The following is a 19,081-nucleotide window of genomic DNA, read 5'->3' as shown; positions in this document are numbered from 1 at the left end:
TCCTTCGTATGCTTTTCGTTATTCTCCTCGGATCCGGTGAGAAATGGGGTCTCCGAGTAGTTAGGTAGGTATCTGGATGGGATGGGTCGGACGGACCGGTCGTTCCCCGGTAACTATGTAGTAATTAAGCACTTCCTAATGTTTCAATACCTGTGGCTGTTATGTATGGACCGACGGATGGATAGTCGATTAGACAGGGCCCGGGCACCTTTACCTCTATGTACCTACTATAGATAGGCTGATAGTTCTAATAGGTAGAGTATAACAGACGGACATATTGAACACTACATTGTTATCCGGAGGAGGTCAAATGCTATCACTCGGGGTAGGTAGAGGTAAGAATCGCTTGGAGAAGTACCGTAAGGTACAAGACAGTATCAATAGCCTCTGCTTGCTCTCCTCTTCCGCTCGCAATACGCCCCAAGTATAAATGAGCTGATCGAGTGATATCACCTCCAGATCGCAAATCCGCTCCACAACTTCGAAGTTCGGCATCGGCTTCTTCCCATCCTTTTCTTTACAGTCATCCGAGCTACCGTAGGTAATCCCATTGCATCGCCGATCCACCGCGGCACCGATGCTGTCTCCCCTCACAGGCTCACGGCAGCACGGCTGCCCTTTGCTTAGTACTAGGGCCGGATCCTCAGGCATACCTATCCTCTTCATCGACCATGGACCGACCATCGGATACATGCTCCCGCAGCACCATCACCATCACTATCACTCACTCTCCACGGCTCGTCTGCACAAAGCGGCGTATCTACCTAGCTTACACTCCGACCCGACCGGTACAGAGTGCTGGAGGCCATATGCCATGTGGCAGCAGCAGAGACATGGCTTCATAGAATCATAGGTAATCTGTTGCGGGCTATATAGTAGTAGCTGTGATGTGTAGTATATAATACGGCGTACTCCCCTCGAGATGCGTACCTGCATGATTCTGGAGATGTAGCGCCCAAAGGTACCTAAGAGAGTGCTGGCACGTTGAGATTTTAAAAAGGGGAACGGGATCGTTTGAACTTTGGGCGGCATTGGGGCGGTACATATTGGTGTGGCGGAGGAGAGTCGGTAACTACGGTAGTTGCGGAGCGGATAGGGTTGGTGGGGATGCATGTGTACCTGCGTACCTTACTCAGCTGGCTGTATCTACATATAGACGGGAATTTTGGGGAAGGGCTGAAACTTGGGAATGATCAGTACTTTTGAGTCTGTCACTGTCCGTGTCAGTAGTTTTTATGTTACCGGATTCGGGATCCGAACTAAAGCCAGCCTATTGCCCTGCATAAGGATGTGGGCACTGAGTCTCAGGTTCAAGGCGGCATGTAGGCGTCGATGTGAACCCCGTACCTAAGCCTTTTGTCAACGTATCGTATCGTGGGATTCTACATTCTGACATTTCCCGTTCGAGATATCGTGAGACGCGCTCACACGGCGTGGTTGCGTTCTCTGTTGAAGCTGGAGCTGCTATTTTTGTTGCGGAAATTAGTTTGCCCCAGTGCCCCACTCAAGTCTCACGAGTCAAGCCTCAAGCGACTTCTGGGGCCAGCCTACCTAGTTCGAACTCAGAAGCCGGAATTGCATCAAGATATCAACCCTGTCTGGACGGCTGGTCATATAGTGTCACTCGGGGAGCCGTGTCCAAGCGCGAAGGATGGTGGAAAAGTACATACTTCTTACTGAGGTAGGCAAAGACTTGGGTATACTTGGACCCAATCAGATACAGACTGATAAACCAGGGGGAAACACTTGAGTATAGGTGTTTTGAAGGTCTTTTCAGTGTTAACAGGTACTCCTCGCTCTTCTACTCAACTTATGGTACTGCGAGCTGAGAGATCTAGAGATAGGTAACTACTCGAACTAACAGCACCCCACTGACGCCGGAGGAATACGGCACGGTGCCCCATGCCGTACTTACTACTCAGCGCCTCCTGAAGTTCGAACTAACTGTCTTCCATTTCCGGACCATCCTTTATTCTTTATGGATATCTCCAAGAGCAAACGAAGGATACGGTAGGAGGCGAGGATGAGGAGAACATTGGTAGTTCATAGGATCGTCCGTACTCTACTGATAACGCCGAAGAACTAGGTAGTTATGCGGCTCGAGTGATATCCGTGCCATGCGGGAGCATTCGGGGAGATTTGAAAACGATTTGTGATTGTGAGGCAGTGCGATGGGTGGTACGATGGGTGGTATGTTTCTTTCCTTTGTCTCAGTATTTCGAAGACGCAGTGCTTGTTGAATTGTTTCACACCAGACTCTCGTGCTCATCACATCATTGCTCGCGAATTGCCAGACAAAGCAAAGTAGTTACGGCTGGTGTGATTCTGCGAGACAGTATACCGACATCTACTCAATCTCCAGGCTCAAGCTGTTTCTGCGAAAGTCAATATCGACGTGACGGTTCTGAACTTCTGATGGGCTTGCATCGAGTGGTGATTTGCGGAGGCAGGGCTGGGGATATTCGTGAATCCCACATATGTATGTACTGGGTATTGCAATGGCCATGTGGAGTAGTAGAGTGCTCTCTGGGCCGCGCGGTCTGTTTTCATGGTCAGTAGTGGAAATGGAGATGAACTTCCTCGTGCCGAATCACTTCGTATGCATGTGGTGAGAACACTTGTGGATACCTACCTTGTGAATGAAGTTCTTCCTGAGCCCTACATACATACTCCACCTAGAATCTATGACCTTCCCGGTGAGCCACGAACCATCACGACTAGATAGGTATCCCCCACGCGTTCCATTCGTCCGAGCTGCTGTGCTGTGCTGTGAAACATCTTGTCGGTTGTCCAGACGGACGGGAACACCAGGTAGACGGGATACGAGCTGCCGATGAAAATTGCAACCAGGTACGTACCGGTATGTCCCGTGGAGTTCAAGGTTGCAAGTGCCGGTGCCGGTGCGAGTAAGGGGTGCATCGGCGGGTACGATACTGCGTTCAGCGCTGCGGAGTCAGACGCCCATCTGGCAACTGACAACCACCTGGCAACTGACAACTGTCCGTTGCGCTGCGGTGACGATCCTCACGGTGCACAGATACCCACATATCCCGTCATGTCTAAACCGCACAGCTAGTTAGCTCTGATTCCGCATTGAACTCGAAGGTTACTTACATAGGCGAGTCAAGCTACTTTCTTCAATGCGTTCGCTTCGAAGATTCAGGGCAGGTTTGTAGGTATCTCGGCCTCGGATCGAAGAGGCCAATGGTACTATGGTAGGGGTCAGGGTTTGGTGGGGCTCTCCACAGTTAAGGCTTGCCTTACATAAAACACTTTAACAGAGGACAATGTGGAGTACTCGGAGCTGACGCTGACGCTGATCTACATACCTACGGGTCGTGCAACGTGATGTGCTACATCGGCACGTATCGATTGTATGTATCCTGGCCACCGCTGGGTGCTGGAGAAAATCTCTGCGTTGGTGTTGTTTTACATACTCGTGTTGCTGATCTACATACCATACTTAGGTATTTTGTAGCAAATCGTCTTTTTTGCTCATAAACAAAGCTTCAAGCTTAACGACTGGACAATCGGGTACGGAATGCCTGGTGATGTTGACGACATGAGTATTTATTGTTGCCCTTACTTTTGACTTTACGGGCTGTATAAGGTTGGAGGCGGCCAAAACAGTTGGCTTCTTGTTCATAACTGTGGCCAGCTGAGTGGCTGTGGAGGCTTTGTTTGTCTTATCTGCTAGTCGAAGTTTGAAATCAAGGAAGCTAGGATTGAGGAGCTAGTAAAAGTTCCATCGATGCATCTCTCGCCAGCTTCGCAACCCATCCCTCACCTCTTCAGCCCACCACAGCCCGTCGCTCTACGTTCGCGAAACAACCATCTCCCCTCCAGCTCCCGCACGTTCCACCCCAGCGCGACAAAACGAACAGGTTCCTCGCCTTTCCGAAAACAACAAACAACATATCACATTTATTATTGCTTCCGTAGCCCTCCTATATAAACTCTGACGACACAGATCGAACAACTAGAACTTCTCATCCAATCCCATTGGATCCTGACTCACGAGCGACCGTTCTTATCGCATCACCTTCGGCTGTCTGCACACCCCACGAAGCGAAGGTTTGACTCGAACCTCGCGTTGAAATGGGGCTCTCCCGCTCGTCGCGCATCATCACGCTTCTCGTGATCGATACAATCTTCTTCTTCCTCGAAATCATCGTCGGATATGCCGTGCATTCGCTTGCCCTAGTGGCGGACTCGTTCCATATGGTAAGCTGCATACTGCGACGGACGGGGCATAGACATTCAGAGGGCTCCGAGAATCCTTTGGCGGGGGGCCTCCTTTTTGACGGGACTAGGCTGACCGCTGTGTAGTTGAATGACGTATTCTCCCTCATCGTCGCTCTGTGGGCTATTAAACTTGCGAAGGCCAAGAGCTCCAACGACTACACGTACGGCTGGCAGCGCGCCGAAGTCCTCGGTGCCTTGATCAACGGTGTTTTTCTGCTCGCGCTGTGTCTTTCTATTTTCCTCGAAGCTGTCCAGCGCTTCTTTGAGCCTCAAGAGATTCAGAACCCATGGCTCATCCTCGCTGTCGGATCGGCCGGATTGGCGTCCAATATTGTTGGGCTATTTTTGTTCCACGATCACGGCCACTCGCATGGTGGCGAAGCCGCGGAGGGACACGGACACTCGCATAGCCACGATGATATCGAGGCTCACGGAGACGACACATCGCTATACGACGAGGAGGATGATCTGCGCCGTGACGAGGGCGACATCGAGAGCGTCCTACCCGGCAATGTCGTTCGTCGCGTCGCTGAAGCGAGTCCCATTATGTCCTCCTCTTCGAGGGGCAAGCAGACGTATTTCGCTAGCCCGATCACCGACATCCATGTCCACCCTGCAATGAACCGACAGGAAGTATTCAACGCCGCTGCCTCGGAAGCTTCCGAATCGGCTGTTTCGGACAACGATGAGCAAGACGAGCACACGCCGCTGATGACCGACGGCGGAAAGACCGTACCTGCTGGAGGCAGGCGCCGCGGTGATTCTCGTACCTGGCACCGCGACCACAACCACTCGAAGCCCAAGAAGGCAGGCAAGGGCGGACACTCTCACCAGAATCTCAACATGCGCGGTGTCTTCCTGCACGTTCTCGGCGATGCTCTCGGAAATGTCGGCGTCATCCTTACCGCGCTCTTCGTCAAGTACAGCCCCAACCACGAATGGTCCAGGCCGTTCACCAACTATGCGGATCCCACCATCTCACTCATCATCACCATTATTATCTTTTCGTCGGCACTGCCGCTCGTGAAATCCGCTTCTAAGATCCTGCTCCAGGGTGTTCCTAAGGGCATCGCGCTCGACGAGGTCAAGGAGGACATTCGGTCCATCCCTGGCATTGAGAGCGTGCACGAGCTTCACATCTGGCAACTCAGCGACGTCAAGATGATTGCGTCCCTGCACATCCAGATCGCCTTTGACCCCGAGACGGACAAGGGACTGAAGTACATGCGACTTGCGAAGGCCGTTAGAACCTGCCTTCACGCTGTCGGTGTGCATTCCGTCACCATCCAGCCCGAGTACACGCCGAAGGGCGGTCTCGCTGCGATTGCATCTCAGGCCGGAACGAGCACTTACGGAGCCCTCGGAACTGCCGCCACCGACGCCGACGCGTGTCTCCTCGAGTGTGGAGACGAGTGTGGCAGTGGAAAGTGCTGTGCACCTGTAGACGAGAATGCCGTTGGCAATGGCGCGCATGGACACTCGCACTAGTAGGTGGAGAGTTCTATGGTCGTCTGGTTCTTGGGCTTGGTTTCCTTGACTTTCTTTGTTACATAAGGCGTGCCGGGGGGTTTTCCTTGATTGTTCTGTCTACTTCAACTTACGCGTGATGCTTAACATGCTACGGACTGGGCCGGGTTGGGGTTTGGGATACTTTTCTTCTATTCTTTTGTTTGCTGCAAGCAATTAGGATGTTTTCTTCAGGGAATGCGGGGAGGAGATTGTAAATAATACTTATACAGCATAGAGAAAAACTAATATACCCACTCTAGACACTTCATATGTTCAGAAGGGTGAGGAAACGATTTGGACACTTCGGTTATGTTGCAAAAGTGCACCCGCAATTCCTTACTCGTCTGATATCGTGAGATTGAGTGATACTCGGAGATTAAGGACCTCCCCTGCAGGCGACAGGAGGCTGACGTCGCACACCTCCGGAGCTTGCTCCCTGCAGTCATAAAGAGGTGACGAACGTCGTGTCTCGACACCACACACAACACCTCTGACATCCCATTCTCCGTCACCATTATCACACAATCGATAACAATGTCAACCTAGTTATCATCTTCTGTACATACACATTCCCAGCCTCCCAGCGCGCACACGATACGGTACCAATGATCCGCTACGCCACCTCGCCGCGGCCACCGCCCATCGACGACGACGCAACCTCTCCGCACCTCTACCACCGTCCGCGCCCCACCTCGCAAGCGCACCAACGCAGCACACCCTTCAACTTCCTGCAATCGCTGTGGCACAACTACACTTCCCGGCGGCGGCACCGACGGCGTAGCTCCACGCTCCCGGGATGGAGCGGGCTCACCGCGCTGATCACGATCATCTGGCTGCTTCTCGTTGTCTACTACGAGCGGTACATCTGGACGTCCTCGATCGCGGCGTGCCAATGGGATTCGTGGGAGCGGTGGCCGGCCGGCGCGACGCCGCACCGCATAGTCCTCGTTGCTGACCCCCAGCTCGTCGATATACACACGTACGCGCGCCGCGGCGCCTCGCTCGCCGCTACGATCTTCTACAGCGATAAGTACCTGGCCCGCGCGTGGTCGCTGCTGCATCAGGAGCTCGTTCCCGCTGAGGCGTACTTTCTCGGCGACCTGTTTGATGGCGGGAGGGAGTGGGGGACTAGTGCGCGCTTGGGAGAGAAGGAGAAGGGGATAGGACATGATCCCCATGAGGTCGGGGATTGGCGGAAAAATGGTATGGAGTATTGGATCGAGGAGTTCAGGCGCTTCGAGGGGATCTTTGGAGCCCCTGCGGGCGTTAGGATGAAGAGGGGAATGCCCGGGAATCATGATTTGGGGTTTGGTGGCGGGGTTAAGTTGAGTGCCCGCGGACGGTTTTCGGCGTTCTTTGGCGAAGGGAATGATCGCTGGACGGCGGGGAACCATACCTGGGTCATGGTCGATGCCGTGTCGCTGAGCAATGAGGCGGATCCCGAGATCTATGCCGAGGTGCATGAATTCTTGGATGGACTCGACACGGTGACAGAGGGTGGGGGCAAGTGGCCGCAGGTCGTCGAGTCGAATCCAGTTGCTGCGACGCCGCCGCCGCCGACTACACCGCCGACCTCGCAGCAGCCGACAGTGTTGCTGACACACGTGCCGTTGTACCGGGAGAAGGGAACGCCCTGCGGCCCGCTACGCGAGAAAGGCACCGCCATCCCGATCTGGAAGGGATACCAATACCAGAACGTGTTGACGCAGGAGCTATCCTCCACGCTGCTGAAGAAGACGCACGCGAAGTACGTCTTCTCCGGCGACGACCACGACGCCTGCGACGTCACGCACATGTATGGACCGCAGGGCCTCGTGCGCGAGTGGACCGTCAAGAGCATCAGCTGGACGATGGGCGTGCGCCGCCCCGGGTTCGAAATGGTGTCGATGTGGAACCCCGGAACAACAACAACGACGACGGAGGCACCCCCGCTGCCCCTGGATGACGACGCCCCCGCTAGGGTCCCCGAGACCCCGGCTGAGCTCACGGCGCGATTGGGCCCGGATGATGAGCGGAATACGGAGCATCTGGCGCCACCGCCCCCGGAGGTCCACGGCGACCAGGACACCCTGCACAGCCATCTGTGTCTGCTGCCTGATCAGATCGGGATCTTCCTGACTTATCTGAAGTGTCTTGCTGTCACGGTTATGATTGTGTGTCTGAATGTCTGGTGGACTCGGCGGGACAGGAGGGCACGCAGGGAGGGCGGTGCGGTCGAGGTGCTGCCCATGGCGCAGACGTGGAAGGGCATGTCGGTGCGCGAAGACGGCGGCCAGGGGAAATACTGGAAGCCACGGCCGAGGCAGGCGCTAGGGCGGTTCTGGTGGGTGACTGAGATTGTTGTGGAGATGGGACGTATGGCGGCCGTCGCGGTTGCGTTCTATGCAGTGCTGCTCTGGCGGTGGTAAGATGCTGGATGTACTTGTATGGATTTGGTTGCGTGCGTGTTGGAATACCACCCTTGGAGAATATGATGCTTTCTTTTCGTGGTGGAAATATCTATGCAGCGTGGTCTATTGATCGGGATTCGGCGCATGCCCTCATTCATCGGAATTCACTCGTGCCATTGAGTTCGCAGCTACTTGCTCTAGATGTCGATACGGAGGTACCCTTGTCCGTTTCGAGTAAAGTGCTTGTAGCTTGCACCTTGCACCACTATCCATAGATACTCTATCTACAGCTGCGTCCCCACATTCCCCCCACTCCAACTCAATTGCTCAACGACCGAGTCAAAATGCGAAACCAACTTCCCACCTCGTCCAGTTCTCCGGCAGTGCAAGAGCTCCAAGAAACCATCCTCGCGATCCTTCCGTTCCCAGAGCCGAAGGAGCTGTTCGATCGCATCCGTGCCCGCCATCCAAAGAGCACCGTGATCTACTTCCAGCCGGAGCCGGATGTGGACATCAAGAGCGTGGAGCAGTACTGGCGGCGGGATGTGCACGTTCCACTCGGTACCTACTACCTCCCACCCCCGCATCCTCTGGCCCACCTGCGGACCTAACCTCCCCAGACCTCTACGAGAAAGCGACCATAATCCTCACCCTCCGCACGCTTCCACTGCCCTCGCAAGCCCCCAACCTAAAGCTCGTGCACCTCTTCTCGGCGGGAATCGACCACATAGTTTCGCACCCATTATACACTTCCTCTACCATCCCGATCACGACGTCGAGCGGCATCCACGCACCGCAGATCACCGAGCACGTATTCATGACGCTGCTGGGGCTCACGCACCACCTGCGCACGCTGCTCGCGTGGCAGCGCGAGCGGAAATGGGGGTCGCATGCCGCTAGCGGCGGATACTTCGGCTCCGTGCACGATCTGGTGGGGAAGACGCTGGGGATCCTGGGCTACGGCGCCATTGGTCGCCAGGCGGGGCGCGTAGGTAAGGCCCTCGGGATGAGGGTGCTCGCGTTCACGGCCAGTCCGAGGACGACGGAGGAGGCGCGGAGGGATACGGGGTATATCGTCCCTGGCACGGGGGATGCGGACGGGAGCGTGCCTGATAGGTGGTTCTCTGGCCTGGATAAGGAGAGTAGACGCGAGTTTCTGCGCCAGGGCATCGATGTGCTGCTCGTGGCCGTGCCGCTGACGGATGATACACGCCACTTTTTGGGCGCTGAGGAGTTCGAGATCTTGGAGAGGCCGCGGCCGGGGATGGGCGGGAAAGGCGCTTACGTTGTCAATATTGCGCGAGGCGGGATTATTGATCATGATGCGCTTATCGCGGCGCTGAAACGGGGGCTGGAGGAGGAGGAGGGCGGTCTGGCCGGCGCGAGTCTCGATGTTACGGAGCCGGAGCCCCTGCCGGAAAGTAGTGAGCTTTGGGCACTCGAGAATGTCGTCGTTACTCCGCATGTGAGTGGTGTCGGCAGTGAGTACAAGGAGAGGTGTCTTGAGGTCATGGAGATCAATCTGGAACGGATGGAGAGGGGAGTGCCGCTGGTTAATGAGGTTCGGAGGAGTCGGGGGTATTAGGAGGAGCGGGTATCTACCTATTCACGAGGTAAGTAAGAGGTAGGTAAGTACTTGAGTGTTGAATTGCCAGTGCCAGTGCCGGTTCATGTTGTGTGTCTGTTTCACTGATTGCCATATCGATATCGTGTGAAGCAGACTGGTGATATCGTGATATCCTGCAAGCCCTCCTCAGTGCTCCCGATAGTCCAGTCCGGACTGGACTACCTATCGGAGGCACTGGCCCTCCTAAGTGCATACCTCTCCGACAACCTGCACAATACCCTCACGTTTCCACATCCCCTCGCAACTCGGCAGCCTACACAATCGACACTCCTTCTCAATCCATCCTCTCACAACCTAGCTATACCGTCCCCCAAAGTACATACTCTAGTAGAACATGTCCTCTGTCAGCTCATTAGGTAGTTATCTCGCACTCTACCTATATCTGCACACAATACGGTACAAGCACGCCTTTTCGCCATTCTGACCAGCTTGTGGTTCCCGCAACCACTGCAACTCTTAAAAACGGTGTGTCGGCGTATATGATATTGCACGTAGACTAAGAAGTAATGTATGTCACCCGTGACTGCGCGTACAGCGGACGCGTTACGTTTTCTTCTTCTTTCTTTTCGGGGGTTTACCATCCCGAGTGAGAGTGCATGCATGACCATCGACTACTTCCGGATATATACCCGTTATGGGACGGTTATCCGCTCGGGCACGGGCTCCACTTACGCTTAGTTATCAGTTTCCCCCGAATGCTGCCTGGTGAGGCGGTGTGCGCACTCTGCCTGCAAGCTGAGCCCCCTTCGCGTTACACCGCATCTTGCGATCCTGGCGTCGGCGGCGTCGGCGGCTGCGCCAATAGTTATCCAGTCACATGGGCCATGGCTGAATGGCTGAATCCTGAATGCGGATCTCGGCGACGAAGAGACCGCCTGTCGTCGACACCCTGTCCTGGTGCAGTCTGCTCACGGGCGGTGAGCCGGACGGAACGGAACGGTCGGTTGGTTCAAGGTTGGTTCAAGGTTGGTGAAGATCTGTCTGAAGATGGTTGGTATGCATAACCACCTACCTCATATACCTGCCTGGTAGTCGTCAGGTGGACTGTGGCATTAGCGGGTCGTTTGCTGCAAAATGGAGTTTGAACTTTGAAGTACTAACTGGTAGTTAACTGGTAGAGGAGTTTTGGTCGGTGAAGCCTTCTTGCGAGCGGTGGGAAAGCCACCTTGAAGGCGTTTGAATGGGGGTTATGACTGGTTTTTTTCCATCGTCGTCGTCGTAGTCGTCGACGTTGTGTAACTACATACCTTCTACCGTTGCTGAGGAATCTGGACTCCGGGAAACCGGAGACTTTAGAGTACCTACAATGATCTTCTGCGGGTTCCAGCGGCGAGTAGGTCCGATGATTCGGTAACGTAGGCCTACGTATGGAGACGCGCGCACACTGGCTTGCTAACTATTGGTTGGAACTTGGAAGCGTCTTTGAATTACAAGGTCTATATTACACGAGGTCCTTCTTCATTTCTTCATCGTCTGGCACGCCGAACGAACGGCACTATGTGTGGTTGCCTGTTTGCGCGCATGCGCACCTGCAGTGCGTGGGTGAGGTGAGGCTTCCCTGCCGCCGCACCCCCGCGTGCATCGCCCTGTCGCACGCAGCTACATATCTGCAGCTGTCTGTCCGTACGATAGGCACTGAAAGCTCAGCCTCCGTATCGTTCAATGAAAAGGGAAGGAATGGACTCACTCATATCCCCACCGCCCACCCACCCAATCCCCCACCCACTTCTTCTTGTTCGCAACTTCAGGAATGATATTTGATCGCGAGCGTGACGGAGATGATGTCGGAAATTACAACAGCAACAGAAATAGCAGCACTTGATCAGGTCGTTGTGGAGGGCGATGGCGGGAGCCAGTATCTGGAACTGCGCGACCATCCTGGGGATTACGGCCCATACCCATTTAATCCACACACGGCTTTCCAGAGACTGAGGCCCACAGAGCTGGATGAGCTGCGCGAGGAAGTGGAGGAAGAGGCTGTGGAGGATACTACTGGTGAGTGTTTTTCTTTCTTTTTGCGTTGCGTTCGCGGACAGAACGTATCGTGAGCGAGGCTGGGATAGCCCGTCGAGATCTGAAACTGATGTGGTGATGTGATGTAGGAAATCCAGCTGCGGCTGGCTTTCGACCATTGTCGGACCACTCGGATGAGAAAGAAGTCATCTTCGAAAGCCTCGTAGGAACGGCTGAAGTCATCAGTGTGGGAATCGTCCAGCGGGAGCCAGATTCGCCCTACAGCTCGCTTGAACACTGGCAGAGCTATAGTCAACTGCCGACCATACCACAAATCTCGATCGATGCGAACGGAAACTACCCGCAATCTACTCGGCCCGAAAATCCTTTCGAAGCTCAATACGAGGAGGAAGATGTCTATGACGACGAACAACTCTCGCCGTCGCATCGCTCTAGTTTACGACGGCTTCTTTCGCGGGGTAACTCGAGATCTTCGGCTTTCGGCATCTCTAGAAATAGCTCGAGATCGTCTACTTTCGGCCTCTCCAGAAACAGTTCCAGATCATCTACATTCGGCATATCTAGGAATAGCTCGAGGTCTTCGTCATCTGGCACCGGTTCTCCGAGTGGACCGTCCAGAAACTCCTCTTTCCGCACCGATTCGTCTCCCCAGTCCCATCTCACTACGCCAAGTAGTCTCACGAGCCGTTGGAGTTTCCGTCGTAGCCCACGTCAACGAGCTGCGGATATCGAAGAGGAAGGATATGCGGCGCAAGGGTTGTCGGGTACGGCTGAGCTTGACTCGGGCCCAGAAACTGAACAGTTCGAATTGAGCTCCTCAACTGGCGAGGAACGACTGCATTCGCTCGAGCGACGGGAGGTGTTACTGAAACGGAAGCCTTACCGACAGCCAGGACCAGACAAAAAGATTCTCGAGAGTCTGTGTGGGTTACAGCTGTGTAGTCCCCAATACCTTGGACTGCGCAAAGTCTACATTGCGCAGGTCGAGAAGAAGCTTACCACAGCCCTATACCACTCCGCTATTGCCAATCCCAACCCGACCATGTGGCCACAACCATTGGCATACTTCGCCGACCACTTGAGAATGGTCACTCGAAGTCTGACTTCCGAGGCCTCCGTTACGACCTTCGTGCTTGCCCACATGGATCACTTCGCCGGCATGATCCGAAAGGGCAGCTTCGATCCTGCCCTCGGAGCGGGCGGCACGAGTGACGACGAAAAGGCAAATACCGCAGTGGCGCTGGGGTGCGAGGTCGACAATTTCTCTTCGTGGCACCAAAAGATCGTGCACGAGTGGCTGCTGTTTTCGCTCGAGGCGTGGACCATGCTTGACTTCTCGCGGTCAATCGAGGACCGCAATGACCTGCCGACGTCACAGACATTCTGTGACTCGACAATCGCAGACCTGACGAGACCTCATCTTCCAGCTCTCAACACATCTCACTACGCCGTGACCGGTGGAATGCCCGCTACCATCGTGCCTTCCGAGCTCACGGCGAGTATGCTGCACGACTGGAAGGGCATCAGGTTCAAATGGACCGACAAGATCACGGACCATTTGCAGCTCGACTCGCAAGCGAAGGTGGTGCAGCTCTACGCAAACGTGGCGTACTGCCACCTGCACGCGATCGCCAAGGAGAACTCGTCGCTGCAGTATGTACGCCCCTCCATCCCTCCGATGTGTTTACAGTGTTTCTGTTCGCTAAAATCCACCTAGTAAAGCAGGCTTTACGCAGCAGCACCAAGCCCTGGTCGAGATATCGGATACGTACCGACTTCTCTTCGGCGGCGACCGGCGGTCGCAATGTTACTTCCAGGAACTCGAGTCGTCGAACCCAACCGACGGGTTCTTTGACATCTTCACACTGCCCAAAGGCGACTGCGAGCCGCGGTTCCTCTACAACGTCGGCAGTGACTTCCCCGTGTTTGGCGACCGCCTGCTGGTACTAAAGACGCTGCTCAAGCCCAACGGCATACGCGGGCTGTGGAAAGATAAGAGGGACAGTCTCCAGTGGTATACTTTCTGGGCCGTGGTGTGTCTCGGCTGCTTCGGGGCTATCGTGGCGGTTCTGCAGTTGGCGCTGAGCGCCGTGCAGGCGTGGGCCAGCGTTAAGTCTTTGCACGCTTGATGCGATTCGACAGTGGGTACATGGCGTTTTTCTTTTGGGGGGTTTTTTTTCTTGGAGTTTTTGCTTGGAAGCCTTACTGGCTTGCTTCTTGGTTGGGATTTGATAGTAGCCATGTGGGAGCGGTTGATACTGTGTTTTGGAGCTGCAGTGGCCATAGTTACAGATCAGATGTATATACGTGCGAACAAGGCATTCCGTTACCTATGTGGATTCACAACTGAGAATCTGCCATCTTGGCTTTTTGGCCTGCCGTTGTGTGTGTGAACCCCACGAGATGGGGGTTAAGACAAGCTGCCGAGTCTCAATGTCGTCTGAGTGACTCCATTGAATGTTCACCACCTCACCACCTCACCTCCGAATAGCGCCTCATATTTGAAGAGCGCCTCAACTCTGAATAGCGTCTCACCACTGAATAGCGCCTCACTTCTGAATAGCGCCTCACCTCGAATACCAGCTCCCCTCCGATTAGCGCATCACCTCCTAATACCACCTCACTTCTGAATAGCGCCACACCACCCCCACTTCCTTTCCACAAACACAGATCGTAGATCAGGTCTATGGCTTATGTATCTACCACTTGTATCGACGATAATATGGTCACGTAGTTAACCTGAAAAACATCACCAACAACCCCATCACTTTGCCTGGTACCGGTATCAGGCAGCCCACTACGAATCGGCAGGCTGGATTTTGAAATGATCCGGTCACTTGGCTGTCGGGGAGAATTACACACTCCAAATAATAACTCCGGTAGATAGGCAGCTGCTACCTACCTCGTACGCTTGGTAGACTGGCAAGAAAAATCTTTTCGATGCCGAGAAGGAGGAGCAGAAACTTACCGGTACTTTGATACATACGACGAATGGAAACGAACGCTACCCGAGTACATTCCAAAGGTCCCTTGTTTTAGGCCAGGGTTTAGCGAATCGATCGTCACGATCCCGTACAGTCGGTCGGTCAGATCTATCACGGGTTCGCTGACCATTCAATGCACTCGGCTGCTGCCGCCCCACCCCATCCCATCTCCTGCAGTCGGGATCAAGATCGGAGTTTTGGAAGCCGATCTCTCTGATCTCAGATTCTCAACAATGCGTGCCTAGATATAAAAACATTCTGATATCGATCGTTTGCTTGCTACTTCCTACAGCGCACCGCGGACTGCGGACTTCTACGCGGACTGCTACATACAAAGCCACCGTGACTCCGTCTCGTCGACACGGAACTCTCCACCTGCTTCCCCGTTCATTTATACATACATACCACCTCGCTGTCCTCACTTTCGTCGTCGCCCTCTCCGTCAACATTCACATCCAGGCCAAGGTGGATTCGATTCTGTCGCAACGTACGTAAACGCTTCCCACTCGTCGTCGTCCCCCTCGTTCTCGTCTTCTCGGATCTACATCCAACAGATCAGCCCCGGACGCTCATTAACTGCCAGCTGCAATCGAGAAAGAACAATCGAGAAAGAACAATCGAGAAAGAACAATCATGACCGCCCGTCGACACCGACACCGACACCGACGCCCGGCCAGCGTCACTCCGACGACCAGATAATATGCTGAATCTCTATTAAACCTCCAACCGCGTGGCGGCTTCTCGTTTACTCACTCATCTACCTGCGACAGAAGATGGATAGATTGCTACATACCTGATTCGAAAGACCGGAATTCCTAGGAAGGTGGAATTTGGAAGGCCAGCAGCGTCATTCCGGATTCGTGTCTCGATGGTATCACCACCACCACCACCACTCCGACCTGCATTGCTTTGGTTAGTGACGTCTCAAGCCTACGCTACAATGCCACTCTCACGTCCGCTACATACGTCTTCTACATACGTGGGAAAGGATTCCCCGAGCTCTCCACTGAGCGATTTGGTGGTTGCGAGAAAAACCTCACCAGGTGGTCCCGCTACCCGGATGATGATGGATCCTCCGTGTTCCCTATCAATCCTCTCTCTGAGGCCGCCTTCCCCAGATTGATGAATCTTCTGCTGAGCAGCGCAACGCTACCTCGAGCCCTGCGTCTCATGACCTCCTTGTCGAATTCTCGGAGTTTGGCCACGTCTCATTTTCACTATCGAGTGGTGGATATTTTTGGTCCGCCGGTGCACCCCGCGCTCTGGATTACATTACCGCAACAGGTCTCCATCATGCGACTGAGTGCATACAAACTTTGCTTGTCTCCGTCTCAGTCTGAGCTGTTAGCCTGGCGATGAGTTGGGGGGTAATGTTGGTCATAGAATTGCTTCGATTTCATCGAGGGGTGAATCTCCACCTAGATCCAGGCCTACCTACTGCATCGGCGGATTACCCCCGCAGCCGTCGATTGGACATGTACCCCACGCTGCATGGGAACGCATTGCTAATCGTGGTGTTTAGCTGCGGTATGTACCAAGTGAATTGCCGAGTCCAGACATGTGCCTGCTGGCCGCCGTCGCAGACTTGCATGCCTCCACCATCACTCGTGTGTCCGAGTCCGGCAATTCCTCACACTTGATTCGCGAGGACACCGTGACCCTCCGAGGAGGTAATTTCGCCAGTGGAGTAATTTATACTACGAGATATGTTGGCATCACGAAAGGTCGAAGTTCGCCGATGGTTTTGATTGTGCATGAGGAGGTATCCAATCTGGTGCTCCCTTCGGCGATGAGTTTCGATATTGTCTGCAGCATGCGCTTCGTCTCCCCACATTATCCTTACGCTTGCATATCTCAGAAAACCCATCTGGCGAACAGCACGCAGCACGATTCACTAAATGAATCCTTAAGCTTTGGAGGGCATCAATACTATCACTAATAGATACAAACGCGGAGCGTGGGGATTTATTTATCTACATCATCGGAGGACTGGCGGATGATCTTCCAGGAAGCGATCTTCAATTTGATTCGGTTCGGAAGTTGGGGGCGACGCTAAATAATCCGCGCGCATCGATCAGCGCGGATTAACGATGATGCGGAGGCCCCACCGAGATGCATAGGTTCGCGTTCCAGTGGGCGCGCGACGGTTCCTTTAACCATGCGAACTTCAAACACGGACCAACACTCTCCGCTCAAAATATCTTCAACCTCGGGCAGCCTACTTAACCGTGCGAGTGTTTCGGGACAGTACCTGCCGAACGGTGCGGGGTGAAGGGGCACTGCTCGGAGGCGAGAGCACTTAGCCCCCTTCGTAAGAATACGCCGGTTGCAGACGCGCATAAAGATATGTCCGAATGACAGTGGTATTGGAGAAGCACAGAGAGATTCGCCTTTACGCAAGATACTATGCTTGACGATCAAAAGCAACAAAAATCCGGGGAAACCAATAGGACTTCTTGGAGGGGAGTAAGTACCGGCCAGCGCAAAGCGCACAAAGATGAATGGGGGTCGAAGGGCGTTGGGCGAATGATGATCCTGACCACATCCAAATCCGATGCATTGGACTGGGGGCATCTGCACTGTTCGGCGCGAGATAGTTCAGCCTGAATGTACTGTATGGATTGAGTGCAGGATTCCGGACTTACTTCGGTCATGGTTCGGAACGAGCGTCGGTGTGACGACCAGAATCCCACACTGAACTGCCCCACCAGCGAGCTATTACTTTCGTCGGACTTGGCCATAAAACCACCCCGCTCTCCCTCTGTCAAAATGGATCAGCAGCTTCCCACTGAACATCGCTCCTGCTCATTGTCCCACCGTCGCCACATACAGAAGTCCTCAGGCAACCTCCACCAACTCTACTACCTCTACCACCACCACACAAACTCTCAGACATGGCTCCTCTCAGACCCGGCATCTATGCCCCTACCATGACCTTCTTCGACCCCGTCACAGAAGACCTCGACATTCCCTCCATCCAGAAACATGCCGTCCGCCTCGCCCAGGCTGGTCTCGCCGGTCTCGTCACCATGGGTTCCAACGGTGAGGCAGTACATCTGTCACGAGCGGAGAAACGGGAAGTGACTCGCGTCACTCGCGATGCTCTCGATGCCGCAGGCTTCAAGGACGTCTCGGTCATGGTCGGCTGCAGCGAGCAATCGGTACGCGGCACCATCGAGCTGTGCAAGGAGGCCTTCGAGTCGGGAGGTGACAGCACCCTCCTTATCCCTCCCAGTTACTACCGCTACGCCATGACCGAAGAGGCCATCTACGACTACTTCACCGCCGTGGCCGACGCCTCGCCCATCCCCATCATTCTCTACAACTACCCCGGCGCCGTCGCCGGCATCGACATGGACTCGGACCTCCTCTTGAAGCTCTCGAACCACCCCAACATCGTCGGCACCAAATTCACCTGCGGCAACACCGGCAAGCTCGCACGAGTCGCCCTGGAGAAGGACGCCGTGACCGCGACCTCAGCCGGCTCAGGCTACATGGCCTTTGCTGGAATGGCCGACTTCCTCCTGCAGGGCCTCCTCGTCGGCGGCAGCGGTGTGATCGCCGGCGGCGCCAACGTCGCCCCCAAGGCGTGCGTCCTCGTCTACAACCTGTTCGCGCAGGGAAAGATCGAGGAGGCAAAGCAGGCGCAGATCCGCCTGTCAAAGGGCGACTGGATCCTCACCAAGGCTGCCATCCCAGGAACAAAGAGCGCCCTGCAGAGCTACTTTGGCTACGGCGGATACCCGAGACAGCCGCTGCGTAAGCTGTCCGATGAACAGACTGTCGCTGTCAAGGAGGGTATCAAGGACTTGATGGATTGGGAGGCTAGCTTGTAGGCCGCGCGCAGGGACGACGGGGTTTTTTGTTTTCTCTTTGTATATACGATGCGATGCGAGCGATGCGATGCGATATGATGCGATACGGGGGTTACTCTATTCCTCGAGATTGAAAATGCTTCGTTTTTTTGGTTTGATTCGCGTAAAGGGTGGGCTGGGGAAATAAATTGCTGTGTTTATCATGACTCAGACTGAAAGCCACTGTGAAATTTGAATCTTGTCTGGGTCGTCTTGTAGTGAATAATGGGTGTGATGGGGGTGGGTCGAGTGATCAGCAGTGTGCAACCACATACTCCCGCACCAAAACCGACACTTACTTCAATATTAGGTACTTTATGTACTTATTATCCATCACATGGGGATGGATGTAATATGTGCATTATACGGGGTGGAGGGGGCTGTATGCATGTATGCATGTATGCATAAAACACTAATCTCCGGGCGAGTATGGGATGTATGCACTCTAGATATCTAGATGTTGACCTGGGATGTATGAGGTATGCAATCTAGATTTTG

At 54.3% G+C, this 19,081-nt stretch overlaps 5 protein-coding genes across 5 annotated transcripts; all 5 read left to right on the top strand.

Moving 5' to 3' along the window:
- The first annotated feature begins 3,776 nt into the window (after positions 1–3,776).
- BZA05DRAFT_475868 (cation efflux protein) lies at positions 3,777–6,060 on the top strand. Its single transcript, XM_051488218.1, has 2 exons — positions 3,777–4,224; positions 4,330–6,060. The coding sequence occupies exons 1-2, from the start codon at positions 4,099–4,101 to the stop codon at positions 5,731–5,733; spliced, it is 1,530 nt and encodes a 509-aa protein (XP_051337070.1). The 5' UTR covers positions 3,777–4,098; the 3' UTR covers positions 5,734–6,060.
- Positions 6,061–6,184: 124 nt separating this feature from the next.
- On the top strand, positions 6,185–8,281 carry BZA05DRAFT_405687 (uncharacterized protein). The gene has a single exon (XM_051484424.1). It carries the CDS (start codon positions 6,360–6,362, stop codon positions 8,160–8,162), a length of 1,803 nt encoding a protein of 600 aa, XP_051337069.1. The 5' UTR covers positions 6,185–6,359; the 3' UTR covers positions 8,163–8,281.
- Positions 8,282–8,488: 207 nt separating this feature from the next.
- On the top strand, positions 8,489–9,729 carry BZA05DRAFT_447149 (D-isomer-specific 2-hydroxyacid dehydrogenase-like protein; the record flags this gene model as incomplete). The annotated part of the gene is made up of 2 exons (XM_051487141.1): positions 8,489–8,705; positions 8,765–9,729. 2 exons carry the CDS (start codon positions 8,489–8,491, stop codon positions 9,727–9,729), a joined length of 1,182 nt encoding a protein of 393 aa, XP_051337068.1.
- A 1,621-nt stretch (positions 9,730–11,350) lies between these two features.
- Positions 11,351–14,098, top strand: BZA05DRAFT_405682 (uncharacterized protein). Its single transcript, XM_051484423.1, has 3 exons — positions 11,351–11,766; positions 11,874–13,398; positions 13,463–14,098. The coding sequence occupies exons 1-3, from the start codon at positions 11,550–11,552 to the stop codon at positions 13,872–13,874; spliced, it is 2,154 nt and encodes a 717-aa protein (XP_051337067.1). The 5' UTR covers positions 11,351–11,549; the 3' UTR covers positions 13,875–14,098.
- A 3,365-nt stretch (positions 14,099–17,463) lies between these two features.
- On the top strand, positions 17,464–18,611 carry BZA05DRAFT_128846 (uncharacterized protein). The gene has a single exon (XM_051478765.1). The coding sequence runs from the start codon at positions 17,624–17,626 to the stop codon at positions 18,563–18,565; it is 942 nt and encodes a 313-aa protein (XP_051337066.1). The 5' UTR covers positions 17,464–17,623; the 3' UTR covers positions 18,566–18,611.
- The last annotated feature ends 470 nt before the right edge of the window (positions 18,612–19,081 follow it).

Source organism: Tricharina praecox (genome assembly GCF_024521635.1).
Source record: "Tricharina praecox strain CBS 144465 chromosome Unknown BZA05scaffold_22, whole genome shotgun sequence".
Taxonomy (NCBI): Eukaryota; Fungi; Ascomycota; class Pezizomycetes; order Pezizales; family Pyronemataceae; genus Tricharina; species Tricharina praecox.
This window is presented reverse-complemented; position numbering and strand designations above follow the sequence as displayed.

What these genes read in the sequence shown, in the direction of transcription:
- BZA05DRAFT_475868 (XM_051488218.1), top strand. Translation starts at nt 4,099, where the DNA reads ATGGGGCTCTCCCGCTCGTCGCGCATCATCACGCTTCTCGTGATCGAT. An exon ending in TGGCGGACTCGTTCCATATG is followed by an intron (nt 4,225 to 4,329) that starts GTAAGCTGCATA and finishes ACCGCTGTGTAG; the next exon opens with TTGAATGACGTATTCTCCCT.
- BZA05DRAFT_405687 (XM_051484424.1), top strand. Translation starts at nt 6,360, where the DNA reads ATGATCCGCTACGCCACCTCGCCGCGGCCACCGCCCATCGACGACGAC.
- BZA05DRAFT_405682 (XM_051484423.1), top strand. Translation starts at nt 11,550, where the DNA reads ATGATGTCGGAAATTACAACAGCAACAGAAATAGCAGCACTTGATCAG. An exon ending in GGCTGTGGAGGATACTACTG is followed by an intron (nt 11,767 to 11,873) that starts GTGAGTGTTTTT and finishes GATGTGATGTAG; the next exon opens with GAAATCCAGCTGCGGCTGGC. An exon ending in AAGGAGAACTCGTCGCTGCA is followed by an intron (nt 13,399 to 13,462) that starts GTATGTACGCCC and finishes AAATCCACCTAG; the next exon opens with TAAAGCAGGCTTTACGCAGC.
- BZA05DRAFT_128846 (XM_051478765.1), top strand. Translation starts at nt 17,624, where the DNA reads ATGGCTCCTCTCAGACCCGGCATCTATGCCCCTACCATGACCTTCTTC.